This window comes from Mustela erminea, chromosome 5, assembly GCF_009829155.1.
Source record: "Mustela erminea isolate mMusErm1 chromosome 5, mMusErm1.Pri, whole genome shotgun sequence".
In the NCBI taxonomy this organism is placed as follows: domain Eukaryota; kingdom Metazoa; phylum Chordata; class Mammalia; order Carnivora; family Mustelidae; genus Mustela; species Mustela erminea.
This window is the reverse complement of record NC_045618.1, coordinates 136450530-136470847: the sequence shown is the minus strand read 5'-3', so window position 1 is coordinate 136470847 and position 20318 is coordinate 136450530. Positions and strand designations below refer to the sequence as shown.

Sequence of the window (20318 nt, the reverse complement as noted above, 5' to 3'; positions counted from 1 at the left end):
GTATGTGGAAAAGAATTCTTTATTTTTTAATGCAAAACAATCAAAAAAAGTTATCCTACTGTTGATATCATGCTTTGTCTTTGTCAAAGAAGATCTTTAGTAAGTAAACTTAAGACACAAAAATAATTTATAATCCTTTTTAAAGCAGATGTACTTAAGTATATAGCATGTTACCAAAAGTGTACTAGAGGAAAAAGTTTGAAAATTTGGATTTGGTTGAAGATTTTTGTTTTCTGTCTCATAGAGCCAAACTTACTGAGTGGCACTGCCCATAGTGTGAACAGAAGAGGCGTAAAAAGACGAGACCTTGACATTGAAGAGCTTAGAGAGATCCTTTCTTCTCTCTTACCATTTGTGCGAATTGAACACATCTTACCTATTAACAGTGAAGTCCTAAGTGATGCAGTAAGTGCCTTTCTTCATTTATCTCTCATTAAAAGATAATGCACCAAAATGTACAGGTTTATCTTTTTTTTTTTTTAACATTGTACATAATTTCTACTAATAGAGTACTGTAAAATGTGAAGTCCATGAGGACAGAGACAGATCTGTGTTCTGGGCCATGCTGTGCTGATCACTGGCCCAAGTAAAGGTCCGGTGAGTGAGAGTTCAGTGGGTATAGCGTCTTAACTTTTGCAAGAAGATCATCTAGGGGGAGTCACTTCAGCCACTTTTCAGTGAGATCAAGTAGATCCTATTCAAAAAGGAAAGGGTGGAGATTACCTCTGGAGACTTTTCAAACACAGCAATAAATCAACAAAAAAGGAGATTGGTTCAATGTGAAAAGGGTGACTGAATCTTATGATCGTATTTCAGTTAAAAATTAATGGAGCTGATTATATTACGTTCATAGTTTTGTCAAGTGAATTTTTTAAGCTAATAGAATTCTTCAATTAATGGATGTGAAAAATAAATACATAAGTATTATTTCTACACATATTGGTTTATAACTTTAAAACAATGCTTATAGACATCATCATAGTTTTTTTAGCTGCTCAGAATCATAAGTCATCTGGAGTGCTGTGAAGTGTGTAAACCTGGCGATTCACAGACCTGTACCCCTGGGGATAAAAATACATGTTTATAAAAAATAAAAAATTTAAAAAAAAAAAGAAACATAAGTCATCTGGAAAAAACTGGATAAGAATTTTTTCATTGTGTACAAGTGCTTTATTTATGTATTTGTTTATTTTCTCTCCAAGTTTTTGTTGAAATTCCACTTAGTTAAAGTACAGTGTAATATTCATTTCAGGTGGGGAATTTCATGATTCATCACTTAAATACAACACCCAGTGCCTGTGGCAAGTGCATTCCTTAATCCCCAGCACCTACTTCACCCATCCCCCATCTTACCTCCCTGCTGGTAACCATTAGTTTGTTCTCTGTAGTTAAGAGTCTGTTTCTTGGTTTTCTTCTCCACCGCCCCCCCACCGCCAGTGTTCATTTGTTTGTTTGATAAGAATCTTTTTTAAGTTCTCTAAAGAGAACATAATGAAGGAAGGATAACTCTTCCAGAATTTAAAATATATTTTAAGGGGCATTTGAGTGGCACAGTCGGTTAAGTGTCTGCCTTCTGCTCAGGTCATGATCCTGGGGTCCTGGGATCGAGCCCCACTTTGGGCTCCCTGCTCAGCAGAGAGCCTGCTTTTCCCTCTCCCTCTGCCTCTCTCCCTGCTTGTGCTGTCTTGCTCAATCTCTCAAATATATAAAATCTTTAAAATGTATTTTAAAACGCTAGGGGTGTCTGAGCCTGTCTGGCTCAGTTGGTTAAGTACACAATTCTTGATCTCAGGGTCCTGAGTTCAGACCCCCATGTTGGGCCTAGAGCTTGCTTTAAAAAAAAAAACAAACCAAAAGCCACCACTCTAACTTGTAATGCTAGCAAAACAGGCAAGGCAAAATAGCCCAGAAAAAGACCCTTATTAGTTATATAAGAATTAAACATATAATAATCTGTCAGAAATCAGTGAATCATTGTGGTGCTGGACTAACTGGTGAGCTGAGGGAATTTCTTTAAAGTTAAACCTTCATTTCACTTGCACACAAAATTAATCCTGTTAGATTACAGAATTAAATATTAAGTTGAAACATGGAAAAAGTAGAAGAAAATAATTATATATTTATTATACTTCTGATTAGAAAAAATGTTCAGTTTAACTAGTAATCACACACACCAAAGAAGGCAAAACAAAGCCGTAAGTTACTGTTTTTTTCACCTATTAAGTCAGTATTTTTTGAAATAATACTACCACCCCATAGGTGAACTATAACTGATACATTAGTAGCATAGTCCTTAAATATTTGGAAACCACTTAAATGTGTAACAACAGAAAAAATAAACTAAACTATAGTACAACTACTCAACAGAATATTTTGCTGCCCTGAACAGTGGTTATAAAGGGTAATATAGCACCACAAAAAATGCTAATGATAGAATATAATTTCAGAAAGAAGAATACAAAATAATGCATTTTTATGTGTTCTAGAATTCAGTTATGTAAAAATCCATTTGAAAAAGACTGGCAGGAAATATATATAAGCATTATTACAGTTGGAGTAGATTAGAGTTGGGAGTTTTTCTCTGTTTTCTAAATACTATCTAAGGCTGTATTTTATTAGTTAAAAACAATTTTAACTGGGTGCCTGGGTGGCTCAGTCGGTTAAGCATCTGCCTTTGGCTAAGGTTCTGGGATCGAGCCCCTCCACATCAGGCTCCGTGCTTAGCGGGTAGCCTGCTTCTCCCTCACCCTCTGCCCCTCCCTACTGCTTGTTTGTGCACACATGAGATTTCTCTCTCTCATGCTCTCTCTCAAATAAATAAGTAAAATCTTTTAAAAAACAAAACCTGGAACATAAACCTAATTGAGCCCTGAATTTGGTTTAGAAAAATAATTTAGAACTTTGGTTTAGTAGACTTAGAAAATACATATCTCTGTTCTTAATTCCATGGTTCACCCAGAAGTCCCCAGTGAAAGTTTGCTAATAATGGCTGTTAAGCATAAAACACTCTTGGTGTGTGGTACGTGCTGAGTGCATTACCTGCATTACCATCATTAATCCTTAGAACCACCTAAACAAGCTGTAGGTGCTTGCTTTATTTTCTCCTAGCACAGACAAGAAAACAACAGGGCCACCACATTTAGTTAGTCATGCTGTGTCCCGTCCAGGGCCATCTGGGAGCCCTTAAAGTGAGGTCCAGATAAAAGGACATGTCCATGGTCACGTGGCTGTTAAATGGGAATTAGGGATTTGTGTCCCATCTGCTTCCCCTAAAGCTCCTTGTCCCTCACCACCAGGCAGACAGCCTGCATCCTTGTACTATAGATACAGGCCCAAGAAGATGTTCTTGTTTTGTCTCGGGTGGAGATGGAATCCGTTTCTAGATGAGTAAGGGAAAAAAATAGAAATTGGTTTTCATTAAAAGTTCTGAAAACTAGTCCAGCTCATCCTATTTTTAATTACTATAGCTCTTGTTTTAAAAGTATCATTCCTCTGTATAGAGGAAAGTGGTGAATTATAGTACCTTTTTATTGCTGAATCCTTTAAATATTCTTAAACATTTGGAGTACTTTGAAATTTCACATATATTCCTAAATTTTCATGATTTATAGGTATAGTTTTTTTTTTATCTTAGTCGTAACCTAGGTCTACACAAATCTCTAGTTCATCTAAAAAATAATTTTTTTCAAGATGAAAAGAGGCTTGATTAGTACTCCTCCATCGGATATGCTTCCTGCAACAGAAGGTGGAAAATCAAATGCCTGGTTACGGCAAAAAAATGCTGGAATATATGTTCGTCCTCGACTGTTCTCTCCCTATGTGGAGGAAGCAAAGGTAATGAAAATCATTTTAAGATATTAGAGTATATTTTACAAACTATAAGCACAAAGATACTCATTTTGGTATTGTAAACATATTTAGAAATTGCCTAAATACCCAGTAATAGGGAAGGTGAAAGTAAACTCTAGTTTAACTACTCACGGGAGTAGTTGTCTGAAATGTTTAATTATCAAGCATGTTCTTAGAACTTAGGTCATGTTGAATTGCATTTTACTTTTTTCTCCTCTTAGTTGCATTGCAAATTGTTAATTTGGGGAAAAAAAATAAATTTTACTGAAATAATAGTATTTCGTGATCTTCAAGATGGGAAAAATGTTCTGAAGGAAGATTGCACACATTTTGTCTTTCTTAAAGTAGAGAAATGACATGGTTTCTTATAATGTGTTACTGTAATGGCTGATCGTTGGAAGTTATGTTTAGTTTTAGAATAAGTGCACAAAACTAAGATAAAATTTCAGGCTTGTTAAGTAAATTGTATATTATAATACGAAGAACTCCAAGAAAATATGGTAATGTGAAAATGGAATCTGTGATGTTTATTAGCTGTATCTGGCCATTAGAACTTTGGGATGGCCTTTTGAGGAACTGACTAACTCTTTGAAAGTCAGAAATCACCATTAAGTTTAATGAAACAAATTAACGGCAAAACATTGTGTTTCGGTATAGAATTAAGTTACCTTAATTTTTTTCTCATTTTGATTGTTAGAGCTTAGGAGAGGCTTTTACCAAAGGCTTTTGGTGATAAAAGGTCTGTAATAAATGACCCTGTATTCTGCTCCCTCAGAATGGGGCAGCCGGGAGCTAATCAAATACTCCTCCTGGGACTTCCCTATTCCCTGACAGCTGACCCCAGACTTAAGTAGAAAATTGCCACCGGGAAATGTGGGAAAGATTTATACATTACATCATTTTGGCCATCCTGTGGTTTGTTGAGATTCATCTGAAACTAACTTAACAATTGGGTTTATATATAGCTCTGTTGAATTTAAAATTGATCTTCAGTATTTTGTATTTTGAGCATTTCTTGCTGGATCTGATATTTAGCAATGTACAGATTGTTTTTATAGTAACTTTAGGTATAATTTCCTTCTGACTAATTTTATATCTTCCTTCAAATTTCGAATACTTTAATTAAAAGCAAACAATTGGAAGATGTTTATTTCTTTCCAAAGATGATACAGAAAGATTCTTTAAAAATTAAAGAGGTAGGGGTTCTTTCTCCTTTCACTATTAATTTTAAGCTTCATGCACTGAAAACAATAAATTAATTCCCATTTTATATGATGAAGGCCCAAACATGATTTACAGAGATGAGTTAATACGGACCTGTTATTTCAGTCAGTGCTGGATGAGATGATGGTGGAGCAAACAGATCTTGTGCGTTTGCGAATGGTTAGAATGTCCAACGTGCCAGACACGCTTTACATGGTCAACACCGCAGTGCCACAGTGCTGTCACATGATGAGCCACCAGCAGATCAGCAGTCACCAGTCAAGCCCTCCTTCAGTCGTAGCCAATGAAATTCCAGGTGAGACGGCAGCCTTCTGTCAGACATTTATATTTAAATGAAAAATCTGATCCCTTTTTCTTTTTAAGGATTTATTTATGTATTTATTGGACAGAGAGAGACACAGTGAGGGAGGGAACACAAGCAGGGGGAGTGGGAGAGGGAGAAGCAGGCTCCCCGCTGAGCAGGGAGCCCGATGTGGGGCTCGATCCTAGGACCCTGACACCATGACCTGAGCCAAAGGCAGATGCCCAACGACTGAGCCACCCAGGTGTCCCTAATCTGATCATTTTTGTAGCCTTTTTATATGTGCTAATTCTTTCCACTTTCCAATATCCATTATGCATTGTTCTCATTAAAGAATTAATACTTAATAAGCTAGGTTTTTTGGTTTCATATTTTATTTTCCAGTAACAGGTATGTCCAGATTCCCAGTTAGCCCAGGGTTTCTCAACTTTGGGCGTCTTGACACAATTCTTTGTTGGGGGGGCTGTCCTGTGCACTGAAGGGTGTTCAACAGCATCCTGGGCCTATACCTAGTAGCCAGTAGCACGCACAAGCATGCACACCCACACATACACACACGCTCCTTTGTGACAACCTTTTGGAATCATTTTTGTGTTTCTAGACTTCGCTAAATGTGTTCTATGGGGGCAAAATCACTTCCTGTTGAGAACCCCTAGTTCAACAGAATTCAGATTTTTCATCACTGTAAAAGCATTGTTCACATAAGACTCTTTCAGGAGAGTTCTAAATTTGTATGTTTGAGTCTAGACATGTGCTCCCAAATGTGATCATCGCTCTTGGTTTCCTAGAGATCCATCCAGCTTCCCAGAATCTGCTCTGTGAATTCTGTTGTAGCACAGGCTTCTGTCGTGACATTGAGGAAATTGCCCACAGTTAGAGATATAACTGTTATGTCCAAAATTTTCTAAGCATCGTTAATGTTGATTTTATCCAAAGGACTCAAGTGTCAGTTTTTAAGGTAAGAAAATCCATAGTGATCTGGAGGTCAGAAATTTTATAGCTCTATAGCTCTAGCCAGTTACTACTTCAAGATTTAAAAACATCAGAGAACTATGGCATTGTTAGAAATGGCACCATTCATCTGCTGTTTATAAATGTCTGTTTCAATTAAGGACAAATAAAAGAATATCAGAACTTTTAATTGAACACGTACATTTTATTCTGGGACTAATGTCTAATCGACTGTTGGCCTTAACAGATCTGGCCACTACGGACAAAATACTGCCCATCATTTCTTTAAAGTATACACTGGACAACCGTGGGAAGAGAAATATTACTGGAGCTGATTGGTGCAGAATATTGAAGCTATGGGTCATTGGCCCAGTTTTTATCAGCTTGAGTTAATACAATTGAATAGCAGCATAATTTAATCTTAGGACTAAACCTAAAAAGCCCAGAGTGTTCACAATTAAGTATGTTCAGAAAAATAAGGCGTCTTTGTTGTCTTGCTTAACAAGGCCTCGTCCTGTTCTGGTGTTTTCTGATCCTTCCCTCTTCCTTGTTCACCTCGCTCTGAAGGAAGCCATATAGCTTATTGGAGAAGACGCCAGTAAGGCTCATGTCCTGGCTCTGCCACTTTTTTGGTGTGACTTTTGACAAAATAACCTGCTTCCCTGAGCATTAATTTCCTTGCCTACAAAAGGGATATAATATCTCCTTTCTAGGGTTGTTAGGAAGATTTGAGGAAGTACCATGAGTAAGATGCTTAGGAGTTCGCCAGGCACAAAGTTAAGCGCTCAGTAAATGATAGCTCCACTTTCCCCAGAAATCGTAGCCGGTGGCCAGTCTGGGCAGTTTGTCTCTTAGACATTTATATATAGATGGTGTCACCTATTCCCCAGCCCCCCCGCTACAGCCTTAGTTCAGGTTCCTAACTGCTCCTGCCTCTACCCTTACTCCCATTCTGGCGTTTACACCAGGGCTCAGCACGTTTTTCTTGGAGGGCCGTTATGTAGATATTTTAGGCTTTGATGGCTCTGCAGTGCCCATCGCAGCTACTCAACTGTGCCATCAGAAGCAGCCACAGACGCTACCGAAACAAGTGGGTGTAGCCGTGTGTCAGTAAAACTTTATTTACAAACCAGGAGGCAGGATAGATTCACTCTCCCAGCTGTAGTTTGCCAAACCCTGCTTTACCCTGCTCTCAGAGTACGCTGACTACCTCACTGCTCTGCTCTCATCCCGTCATTCCCCGGCACAGGCAACTCCTGTTGTACCCAAGATACAGTGTCAGTTCTTACCGTGACATTTAGGGTCATTCGTGATCTGCTCTGACCATCTTTCTCACCTTCTCTCTTCATACTCTTCCTGCTTGTACCTCTGAACCCTCAGCTACTAGTGGGGCCGGCTGCTCGTGCCGTGCTGTGTGTCACCTGCCTGTTTGACATGTGCCTGGTCCTTCTGCTTGAGACACATGCTTTCACTCTCTGTTTTTTACCTGCCTGGTTTCCTCTCCCTTTTCCAGACTCCACTCAGGGTTCCCCTTCTCTAGGCAGCAAATAAATTACTGTTCCCAGGAAATTAAAAAGCTATCAACAAATGTACAAGAAGATTCTAATGCAGAACACATGCGTGCTTCCTTGTGCTCGGTGGCTGGTCTTGCATGCAGCTCCGGTGTTTTGCGAACCAACGTTTTCTTCTTTCAGTTCCTCGTCTCCTCATTATGAAAGACATGGTCAGACGTCTGCAGGAGCTGCGGCACACCGAGCAAGTGCAGAGAGCCTACGCACTCAACTGTGGGGAAGGCGCCACGGTCAGCTACGAAATTCAAATTCGAGTCTTAAGAGAGTTTGGTCTCGCGGACGCTGCCGCCGAGCTCTTGCAGGTGGGATTTGACTAGGTGAAACAGGAACCTTGATCCTCATGCAGACAGAATTTCAGATCTCTCAAGGAGCCCTCGCGGCGTGCGTCTGTTTCTTAGTGCATTCCCTTTTGCTGCGTCGAGGGTCTGTGATAGCTGAAGTCCAGTCCGCAGCACTCCATCTCCACACACCCCCACCTCGCCCCCAGGAGAGGCTGTGTGCAGGGTAGACGGAGTGCACAGACTCTGGAGGGAGAGTTGAATTTACATCTTGGCTCTGCTGCTTATCAGTTAGTTAACTTGGACCAACCACTCCGAGTATCCGTTTCGTACCAGTAGAGTGGATGTTGTGAAGATAAGAGGTCCCGTGTGGAAGCAGCTGTGTCTCTTATGCCTAACAGGCCCACTGAAAGTTCATGGTGTGCGTCCCTATCAAAGATGAAAGAGGAAGTAGAAAATTCGGACCCTCCACTGCTCTCTGTCCCTCTTTGGGTCTCTAGATCTCAGGTTGTGGAGTATGACGGGCTTGACCTATGTGCCAGATGCCCTTCTGCCACTTCTCCCCTCCTCCAGTTGAGAAGACATTTTTTGCACAATGTTACAAATCCTCTAAGCATGAGAATCAGGGAATGAATGCTTTTCTTTTTTTTTAACGAGCAGGGGAAAAAACTCATTTCTTACCAAGTACCAGAGCTGTAGCATCGGTTTTGCAATGAAGGAAGAACGTGCAAAGTAGTCCGTTCACAGCCGTGAAATCAGAGCCTAAAATAAAATTTAATTTTGTCTGGTCAAGTGATTGAGTTTTTTTTGCCACTGACTCCAGGCTTGTTTAGCCTGAGTCTTCAAAGGGGAGAGCGGTGTGGTGTTGGCAGGCTGGTTCTAATTTTCATTTTTTGCCGTGGTTTCCATCCCTGAAATAGAGTCTTGTTTTCTATTCATTTCTTGCCCTTTTGCCATTCTAAATTGTATCTTCGTTAAAAGTGTTAAGTATTGTTATATAATGTTTATCAAAATACTAATCATACTGATTTACATGTAACAGGAAAGGATTGAGTATTTTATAGTTTTTATTTCAGACAGAGTAGATGTTGCGTCAGAAAATTCAAGGAGGATCCTCACTTGTATGCCATTTCTTCCTTTGGCACTTAATTTTATTTTCTCCGCAAAGACACATTTGAATTAGGTTTTGTTTCCTGCTTTTGCATTATCACATAATCTTGCAAGAGATTACCGGCCTGCTTGCTGGAATATTTAGTTATGCAGCTCTCCTTGATGGTCCTATGAGAGGCTGGAGAGCCTCAACTACATCCTTCTGTGCTTTTATTAAAGTAATTTTTTCTTGGGCTTCTGGCCTAGGGGAATATATTCTGCCTTTTACTCTTGTTGAATTTGGTTTTCTTGGGATCTCACTTAATGCTCTCAGCCTCTAAATTTCTATCTAGGAAATTTGCTAATGTCCTTTTTGTTTGTTTGTTTGTTTGTTTTAAATCTTCCTTAGAATCCTCACAAGTTCTTTCCGGATGAACGTTTCGGGGATGAAAGTCCACTCTTGACAATGAGACAGTCTGGGAGATGTCGCGTTAACAGTACCCCCACGGCAGAAACCATGTTTACAGACCTGGACTCCTTTGTGGCCTTCCATCCACCCTTGCCCCCCCCACCGCCTCCATATCACCCCCCAGCCACTCCAATCCATAACCAGCTCAAAACAGGCTGGAAACAAAGACCTCCCAGCCAGCACCCTTCACGTTCGTTCTCCTATCCCTGTAATCATTCCCTGTTTCACTCCAGAACGGCCCCTAAAGCCGGGCCCCCTCCAGTCTACTTGCCAGGTGCTAAAGCAGCAGCACCTGATTGCACCAACACCACAGGACTGGGGAGACAGACCGTGGCCGTGGCCGCCGCCGCCGCCCCTTCAGCAGCAGCAGCATGTGAGAAACAAGTGGTAAGTTCGCACTTCACTAATTGACCTAAAATAAAATGTTCCTGGAATATTAGAAGCCATTTTCCTGACCCCGGGAGCCCTGCGGGGACTCAGCAGTGCCCAGGAGTGTTACCGACAAGCTGGAAGCTTAGACTGCGGGGCTGTGGAAAGAGAGAGAAGGAAAATGGAGCAGAGTGAGGGCGCTGGGAAGACACGGGGTATGCGGCGGGGGTAGTTGCTACCTTCCTTGTCTTCGTGTTCATTGCAGGTACTCAGAAAGGGTGGCATCGCTAGGCAGTGCCCATGGATGTTAGCAGTTTTGCGATGCTCCATTCAAGCACAGGTCTAGAATCTGCCCTCATTTCTGTAGAATCTACTCTTCTACCAAATGCTTTGGTGGGCCGGGAAGGGGAAGTTACTTATAGCTGTGTATACTGTCGGGAGCAGTGGCGGAAGACTCCCCATTCAGAAAAGGGACAGATGATCAGACCCGATGCCTGGCAAGCTGCTGCATCAGAGCACCCGTCTGACTGGGAGGCGCCGTAGCTGGCGGCAGTAGCTAGTAAACTAAGCAAGAACTCCTGGGTCGGGTTTGCATTGTATTAGAGATTGAATTTCTGTTTATATAATACCTTTGGGGAAAAAAAAGTAGTGATTTTTTTTTTTTAAGATTTTTATATATTTATTTGACAGAGAGAGATCACAAGTAGGCAGAGAGGCAGGCAGAGAGAGAGAGAGGAGGAAGCAGGCTCCCCACTGAGCAGAATGCCTGATGCGGGGCTCGATCCCAGGACTCTGGGATCATGACCCGAGCAGAAGGCAGAGGCTCTAACCCACTGAGCTATCCAGGCAACCCAACGGTAGTGATTTTTAAGCCTTCCTGCTCGTTCACACATCATCAGTGGTCTTCAATAGAAAAGCAAACGATACAGAGATTAGTTCAGGGGATCTTTATTAAAATGTGACTTTTTGGACACTGTGGACTAGTGTACCCCTGGGGTCAAATTATGATCCTTCCTTACCTTAGACCCTTCTACCCACTCTCCCTGCTGCCCCCCTCCAGCCCCTTAAAAAAGAAAAAACAACAGAGATTGGTAGTGTTTGATAGGCCACATTTCCATCCTATTGGCTTTGTTGTCAGTACCCCAGTTTCAAAAGTTCTACTACTTTTTATTTTAAATAAAATTCCCTTTAATGGTAATTTATTTGTATGTTCATTGCAGTCTTTTTTTTTTTTTTTTTTAAGATGTTATTTTTAAGTAATTTCTATACCCACCACAGGGCTTCAACTCATGACCCCTGAGATCAGGAGTCACACATTCCACCAACCAGCTGAGTGATCCAGGCACCCCATTATAGTCTTAATTATAATAATGAGAAATTGGAAACAACCGTAATGTCAGCAGTGGGAGAATGGCTACATAAGCCATGATTCAGCAATACAATGCAATAGTATGCGGTAATTTAAGTAGCAATCTCAAAATTTAGTGACAGACTTACGTATGTACTACATTCTATGAAAATTAATATATGAACAGAGGGAAAAAAATGAGAAAAATACCTCAAAATGTTAACAGTAATTATCTCAGTAGGGAAGATTAGTGGGTTTTTTGTTTGGTTTTGGGGATTTTGGCCTTTATGATTTTATGCATTGTAACCATTCTTTTTTTTTTTTAAGATTTTAAAAATGCGTTTATTTTAGAGAGCATGCAAGCAAGCAGGGGAGGGGGGAGAAGCAGAGGGAGAGAGACAAGCAGGCTCTGCGCTGAGCCCGACATGGGGCTTGATCCCATGACCCTGAGGTTACGACCTGAGCCATAATCAAAAGTCAGACCCTTAACTGACTGAGACACGCAGGTACTTATTCTTAAAAATAAGCCTGTATCACTTTTATAATGAGGAAGCAAAACCAGTGAACATCACTTGTACAAAGAGGGAGTCCTGGGCCTTTTTCTTTTAACCTCCCTTCTCTTATCTCTGTTTGCAGTGTACACAGCCTGTGCTAAATGATCTAATGCCAGACATCGCCATGGGTGTGTCCACACTGTCACTCAAGGACAGGAGGCTTCCAGAACTGGCTGTAGACACAGAACTAAGCCAGTCTGTTTCGGAAGTAGGACCAGCGCCTCCCCAGCATCTGTCATGTGTTCCACAGCGGCATACACACACGTCTCGAAAGAAACACACACTAGAGCAAAAAGTCGATGCTAGAGAAAATCAGCAGGAATATCCGGATTTCTATGACTTCTCAAATGCTGCTTGCAGACCTTCAACGCCTGCTCCTGGCAGACGCACCCCTTCCCCTTCGCAAGGTGGATACTTCGGTCCGGATTTGTATAGCCACAGTAAGGCATCACCAAGTGGCTTAAAGTCAGCCTACCTACCCAGCCAGACCTCTCCTAAAAAGCAGGAAGAAGCTAGGAGAGAATATCCACTTTCCCCTGACGGACATCCTCACAGACAAAAGAACGAACCAATCCACCTTGATGTTGTTGAGCAACCACCCCAGCGGTCAGACTTTCCATTGGCAGCCCCAGAAAATGTTGGCAACGGTCCAGCCCACGTCAGGGGACGGACAGCAGTAGAAACTGACTTGACTTTCGGGCTGACCCCCAACCGACCCTCACATCCCGCATGCAGCTCTGAAGCTCCGGAAGAGAGATCCGGTAGGAGACTGGCGGACAGCGAGTCCCTGGGCCACGGAGCTCAGCGAAATACCGATTTAGAACGGGAAGATTCGATAAGCAGGGGAAGGAGGTCACCCAGCAAGCCAGACTTCCTCTACAAGAAGTCTGCCCTCTGAGAGCAACCTTCCAAGTCGTCTGTGCCTGAGATGTGAAACATCCCATTTTACGATGTAACCTGACAACTTAGAGACCAGTTTCTCGATGCCAGCTAACTCAGTTTCACATTATTTTATTCTAGTTTTTGTATATACATGTTTATGAGACGTGGCATGCTACGAGGGTTCTTTTGAATGCTGCATCTGTCTGTTTTGTGTTTGAACAGTTGTGTGGGGAAGCATTTTTAAGAGCAAGCAAGCTGGCACTTTTTTTTCTCCTCTTTACAAATGATGGGATTTTTTTGCACTTGTACATTTATTTTATCGGTATTGATTTTATATCAGTATGTCAAACTTTATTGCCACATTTAAAGGAACCGTATTTTCATACTTTTTTGCATTTTACCTTTCATCTACCAGTTTCCACGTGCATCGGACTGCACACTAAGATGTATTTTCTTATGAAATAGTTCTGTGCTTATTTTTTAATTATAGAAATTCCAAAGAACAGCACATCAAAATGCTCCTCTCTCTTCGGTAATTGTTTTAGTTCAGAAATCTTCCTGCTCGATCTCCATAAGTCTAATATCATTCTTCCTTAACAAGTCTTGGGAGCTGGTCTTCATTCCTCCAGCGGGAGTCCGGTCAGGATCCTACATGTTCTGGGTCAGTAAAGAACTGAAAGGAGCAAAGCCTTTTGTGCCCAGGCTGAAGCGGTAACTCTGTTCGGTGTGTGGGCACCGTCAGAATCCTGCCGATGCTGGTAGCGTGCGTTAGCGTAGAACTAGCTGAGGTCCTCGAGACATTGGATTTCTTGGAATCCTGAGGCAGCAGAAATAGCAAAGTAACCTAAAGATTGCCCGATGGGATTTCTGGTTCTGAGCGTCGACTCTCCAGCTGAGACGGGAAAGGACTGCTTGCTGCCTTCAGCTGTCTTGCTCTCTGTGGGAAAAAAAACAAAAGGGCTTCAGTCTTACGGATGTCATTTGGTGTTTGTAAGCCTACGTTTTCTTTTAAATGTTCTTCCAAGTTTGTCTGAATTTTGGTGTCCTAAAAGTGTTGTAGAACGCATAATCCTTTGTCACCAAAAAAAGAAAAAGAAACCTTTTTTTTTTTTTTTTTTTCCCAGTGAAACACTACATGTCCTACTTGAACTCCACTGGGGACGCTGGTTTGGGATTTTACTGAACCACTGAGCACATGGGATCTTTTAAGATCCTCTCCCTTGGAAGGGCAATGTGTGAGCTAAGGACTGTTTTTTTTCTTACTCTCCAATGTAAATATATTAGTATTTGAGTTTTTAAATCACTTCAACATTATTTGAACATTCACTTTGTATTTTTACAAACACGTACACACACAGCCGTAGCACTTAGAAGAAAAGGGCCTTGCCGAGCCTTCCGTCATGTGAAGGATGTCCGGGAGCCTCTTTTCTATGTCTGTATATATATATAAAACTATGACTCACTCACACTCACTCGAAAACTATGCAGGGCTCGGGAGCCTTCACAAGCTACCATATAAATGAATTACATGCACTTTTGAGTAAAGAGGTTTCTATTGGGCGCCAACAACTCTGATTTCTCCCGTAGCTGTAGTTTCTCTTTACAGTCTTTCCTACTTTACCCTGTGGATATACACTCAGGAATAATCGGACATTTTAAAAAATCCTAACAGTAGGTAGTCTCAGAGACGGGGAACATGTCAGTCTGTCTCCATACACCGGCCCACCGCTGCCCCGCGCTCTGCCTGCCTAGTTAGCTGCTGCTCGCGTGTTCGTCGGCGCTGGTGGTGTTGCGTGCTGAGCTCCAGGCCTCCCGGGGCGAATGCTCGTCCCCTGGGAGGTCGGCTGGCATCGCCTTTGAGGCTCCTTTTTTTAAAGATAGAAAAACATAAGGACTCTGTGCTCATTTTTAGGAGGGTTGACTCTTTATAATAGATGATGGTGTCTTTTGAAGCCAACTTCAGTCACTCTCTTCAGAAACAAAAATTGTTAATTCCATCATATTCCTCCCTGTGTATTTATATACATGTATCGACATGAATTATTTTGATATAGTTCTAAATTTCTATTCTGAATTCAGGCTGTACTGTGCTGGTACTGGAAATAAGGGTGAGAAGAGCTGATTTGGGTGGGAAAAAGCTTTCTCATCTCTGACCTGTATTTTTTAAAATGTCAGACAAGAGCTGTTTGATGTCATTTTCCTGAAAACTTATTAAATACTCTTTCATATCCCCCAAACATAAAAATAAGTGGCCACTGTTCCTACTTTAATTGATGAAGTTTGCTTTTAAGAATTTAGTAGCCGATCTGACTAAATTGTGTATAGAGAGGAACTTGCTTTAATCTGTGGGGCGGTGGACTGGTGTGACCTGCAGAGGGTAAGCAGGTGTGGCTTGTGTGTGCTAGGGTAGGCGTCAGTGGCCTTCAGCTGTCTCTTGTGAAGTGTGGTGGCTAGGGTAGAGTGAATAGCTGTGTGCCTCTGGCTTTGGAACCCACCTCTCCGACCTTCTGAAGTGCTTATTGGGCATTAAAATTCTGTTAATGCTGTGCTAAGATAAATGTGAAGTCTGAGTAAGATTGGTCTTAGGGGAAAAAAAGTATGTATAATATAAAATTTAGGCCCCAGGACCTCGCAATTCTCTCGGTTTAGAAATTTCATGAGAACCAAATCTCCAAATACCAGATCTCCTCTCGAGGCCACAGACAATCAGGCCGTGAGACAATCGCCACCTTCGGTGCCCGCCATGCCGCGGTTTCGAGAATTACCTTTCGCTTCTGGAGCAGGAAGAGAAGATCCATGTTTCTTCTAGATGCTGATGGTCCTCTTCTTATATTTTTGTTTTAGTTTTGTGATTTTGGTGGATAAGTTCAGAGTCACCTGTGACTCGAAAAGAAATAGCACGAAAGGCAAAAACTTTCGGTGAAAAGCAACTTTTTCCGTTTTCCACGCACCATGGCCTTCCTCCTGTGCCCCATTAGCTCCTAGGCACACGCCCCTAGACCTAAGCTCTCCTGGCATTTCCAGAACCAGTTGGATTTTAAGGATTTTTAACAAGTTCTTTATATTTGAATCTTTTTGTAGAGCTCTCTGTGAAACCTTACCTAATTCTTGATTTTGCGTCCTCAACAAATCTTATTACTATAATTGCCACCTCGTGTTGGGTTTTCTCTTGACTGGTTGTTCACATCCTGGCGGCGGGCAGCCCTTGTTCATGTGAACGTGGGTGAGGCTGCAGAGCGTGCCGGGGGGCAGCGGGGGCCACGGGGACTCACGGCTGACCTCGAAGCACGATGGTCTCTGCAGAGGAAGGGGGACACTTCTCAGTTACTACACAGCAAAATAGGGATTTTCTTGTGTAATCTGCCTTTCAGGGGGAAACGTGTTTCATGAAGCACTTGTTTTGCAGTTCTGAAGCATTCGTGTTTTTACCTTAGGAATGAACTCAAAGGGAAATGTTTATTTGACTTCTTTTTTTTTTTTTTTTTAATTATTATTTGGTTGACTTTCAGCCTTCTGTTGAAAGTTACTATTAAAGCAGCAGTGATGGGTGCTATTCCCGGTTCTGCAATGGTTTACTTTGTCTACTAAGTGGTTTACTTTCAAACCTCATTACACATAACCTGACTAAAAGCGTTACGTCACACACTAAAAGGTATTTTACTATTTTCCATTAACACTGTTGTATGAACAATGTTTTATGAAATGTTAAGTTGTCGTTTTGTCCTATAGATTGCAATAGCTGTTATGTAATTGTTTTATTGGCAAGTCTTGGGATTTCTTTTTTTCCTTCAGAAAACCCTCAAGACCATGTGTCAATCTTCCACATTCTTCTGAATATTATAATGCTGTGGCTATTTCTATAGAAAGATTCCTTGCAAGTGTGTGTCTTGAAAATAACCTCTCGTGTTTGTGTGTTTACGTGAGTTCTAAGAGACACGATAAGCTCTGGAAGCTTCATGATGTACCTCCACGTGACTGTGTATCTGGGTTCCGTGGGCAGGTAGTATGGAACCCTGCTCTTAGATGGGGTGGCTGAAAGGTAACGTTCCCTGAACCCCACTTGCTGTTTGTGTACCACATCTGTCCGCAGAGAGGTGGTATCTTGTACAACACTGCATTTCTTGTGGTTGTGCTGTTACTGGTATAAAGTCAAGTGCCTTCAATGCTAAAGGCTCAGAAATTTTTCTTAAACTGATTTCATGTCCTATGCAAGTGTTTTCTACAACCTGCATAACCAGTACTTTGTAAAACTTGTTTACGCTTCAATTGTACATAGTGTTTTTTAAAGAAATATATAGTATTTTTATTTAGGTACCTCCAAACTTGAATTCGTCTGTGTGAAGCATTGTAAAACGATACATTTCTCTTTTGAGTATCATTACGGTTGTACAAAGGTTTCCACTGGTTCTATTTTTCTACTGTTACTGATAAGCATGTAGCACTGACTTTATCCTACATATAGTTGGCATTTCCAATAAATGGCTTGTATAGAACCTGCTGAGTTGGATATAGTCTGTTTCAGCCCTAGAGCATGCAGTCCTCGATTATAGAGGCGACTGTATTCTGTAAGGGAGGAATTCTAGGTGAACTTCCCCTCTGTTTCCCGGATTTCAGTTAACCAGGGACTGTTTAAAATTATTATGGTTTTCTTGGAAATACCGCATTTTCATCTAAATCAGGTTCGTTCTTTTCTACTATGTTCTATTATTTCACTAAGACACTTCTGAGAGATTTACAAATTTTAGCCGGGAGTTACTTACTGGGGTCTCCAAAGGGAGTTTTGCATCCCGCCCAGGTGGTCCCACCCTGGAGGGTGCCAGGCGCTGGGGTCGGGCTGCGAGGAACCCAGATGCGCCCCAAGATCCCCAGGTCTCCATGTGTCTGAGCTCCTTTCCTCTTTCACACTCAGTCTGGTTCACTCAGTTCGGAAGGGTGAGCGAGTCATGATCTAGTCTAGGCTTCTGAAAAAACATGCAAAGTAGAAAGTTTTCTCATTTCCATTTTTTTCGATCGCTGTAAAATCATTATCATTTTTTTTAATTTTAATCATTTCACTAATTAGTTCCATTCTAGCCTCTCCCCCTCGTCTCACTGAGGTGATTCTCTGTATTTTGTAACCATCTTGGGTTTAACTGTGGACTCTCAAGATTAAAAAATCTAAGGGTTGGTTTTTTTTTTTTTAAGGATTTTATTTATTTCAGAGAGAGAGCGTGAGAGGGGAGAGGGTCAGAGGGAGAAACAGACCCCCCACTGAGCAGGGAGCCCGTCGATCCCAGGATTCCGGGGTCATGAGCTGAGCTGAAGGCAGTCCCCCAACAAACTGAGCTACCCAGGCGCCCTAACGGTTTTTTTGTATGTGAGCTTCTTAAAACCCTGAAAAAGAAAATTGAGTAAGTCAGTGTTGATTCCTGTACTTGCAGGTGACCCCTGGGACCGTGGGTGCAGGCCAGCTCCTCAGCCATGTCAGGCCTTACCTTTCCTCAGTGCACTGAGGACTGTTTCTCGGGCCCAATCTTCCCAGTGGACAGAGCCAACAGGATACCGATTCTCAGAAACTCTGGACTCTCACCAGAAATGATTTTTGTCCCAGAAACAAAGCAGTAGAGCAGTAGGACGTTATTACGGGTAAGGGGAGGACTGGCTTGACATGGCTCAGGAATGAGTAAGGGGAGAAATATATGCCAGATTCAATGCCACGCACTTTTTTTTTCTCTCATCAATGAATTAGATAGTATTGCCTTTAATCCTGTGAATCACATACTATTCTTAGTGCCGTTTTATCACAGGGGAGAAAACCAAAGCACAGAGAAACATCAAGTAACGTGTCCAAGGTCGTGCACCCAATACATCGGTAGAGCCTAGGCTCACACCCAGGCAGTGTGGCTCCGGGGCCCGAGTTCTCAACCGTGGAAGTTGTACTGCACCCCAGAAAGGTTGGTGGCCCAGGCAGGGGGAGCACCATGTGCAGGGGTGGAGCTGGGCACAAGCACAACATTCGTTTGTTCCACAAACATGTTTTCATGCAGGAAGGAACTTTTGACGGCTCAGTCCTGGGGTGACCGTACTAGACAAGACACAGTCCTGCGCATAACAGTTTGAGGGTGTTGAAGAATAAAAGACACTGGGTTATGCCAGACGTAAGGCAGTAGCTGACTGTGCCTGGGATCGGGAGACAATGTGGAAGGGACCTGCAGAGCACAGGTCAAGGGAAAGTGAGACCCACAGGGCAGAGAGGAGGGGGTTTCAGGGGAGGGCTTCCAGGAGGATGTGGTTGAGCCTGAAGCAGGAGGGGCCCAGCACCGAGGAAACAAGTTCCCGGGAGCGAGGCATGTCGGGCCCCCATAGAGTGGGCTGCAAGGTTTGATCCTAACAGCAATAGGAAGCTGCCGAGTTGTAAGCAGGGCCGGAGGTGATCAGAGGTGTGTGTTCCGCACTCCTGGACTGAGGGGGAGCTGCAGTGGATCGGGAGACCAGGCAGGAGGCTGGTGCAGCCTTCCTGAGAAGAGCCGCGACCGCCAACAGATGACGAGGCCTTAGAATACGATTCTGAGTAAGGAGGTACAGCTACAGGCTCCAGCCCCTGCTGGGCGCGGGGAAAGCAGAAATCAGGTCTGCGGAAAGACCGGAGTTAAAGGTGGGCGTGTGCACTTGGCCATCGGGTGCCAGCTAGGAGCTTGGGTGTCTAAGCTGAGGGTGCTGGCGTGGAAAGCCTTGGGCGTAGATAGCGGGGCTTCGGGGAAAGGTTTGCGATGAAAAGAAGGCCTAGGAATCAACGTGGAGGGACTCCAACCCTTACAGTTCAGCTAGAGGCAGCCTCTGGCCAAGGGCCAACCAGGTAGAAGGAAAGCAGCAGTGCGGGGCTCCCCGAAGGCCACCCCTTTAAAAGCAGGGTATATGATCTTCAGAATATAGAAGTGAAATACAAAACAACACGTACGGATGCTCCCACTGGTGGAGAAGACAAGGGAGGTCTGCAGTACACTCTCGCTGACCTGCAGGCGTCCCCGAGGACCAGTGCAAACGCTCCCAGAACGGCCTCGAGGGGCACCGTCATCAGGCAGGGGCTTAACTGTACGTGTTTTGTCCCAGCTGTGTTTTCAAGTCACGTGCACGTATTACCTCTTCAAGTTAATCACAGGTAAGAGATTAGGGACCAGTTCCACCTGTCCTCAAAAGTTAAGCCAGAGGCTGCTGCTCAGAGATTTGGGAAGATGAGGCCCAAAATGTGCTTTGGGCTGGCGGCACGGAGGAGGACAATGAGGCTGGCCGGGGCGGCTTGGCGGGGGACCCTGGAGAGAGGCTGGGACACATGAGAGGTGAGGCTCAGAGACGCACGGAGACAAGCCTGGGTGGCTCCACTGGGGGGAGGGTGCAGGGGAGGGGGCTGGAGGGGCCGTGAGCTGTGGGGGGCCTGGGACACTGCTGAAGCTGGG

The 20318-nt window shown here is 43.0% G+C and overlaps 1 protein-coding gene across 2 annotated transcripts in view; it reads left to right on the top strand.

Annotated features, from left to right (window-relative positions):
* The window catches only part of BTBD7 (BTB domain containing 7), an 80343-nt gene extending 62965 nt beyond the window's left edge, over nt 1–17378 (top strand). For both annotated transcript variants that reach the window (XM_032345108.1, XM_032345107.1), the window contains exons 6-11: nt 245–405; nt 3691–3834; nt 5179–5368; nt 8020–8198; nt 9673–10119; nt 12086–17378. In XM_032345108.1, the coding sequence (XP_032200999.1) occupies nt 245–405; nt 3691–3834; nt 5179–5368; nt 8020–8198; nt 9673–10119; nt 12086–12901 (1937 nt within the window). In that variant the 3' untranslated portion in view covers nt 12902–17378. The remainder of the gene's footprint in view (nt 1–244; nt 406–3690; nt 3835–5178; nt 5369–8019; nt 8199–9672; nt 10120–12085) is intronic.
* Nucleotides 17379–20318: the final 2940 nt, after the last annotated feature.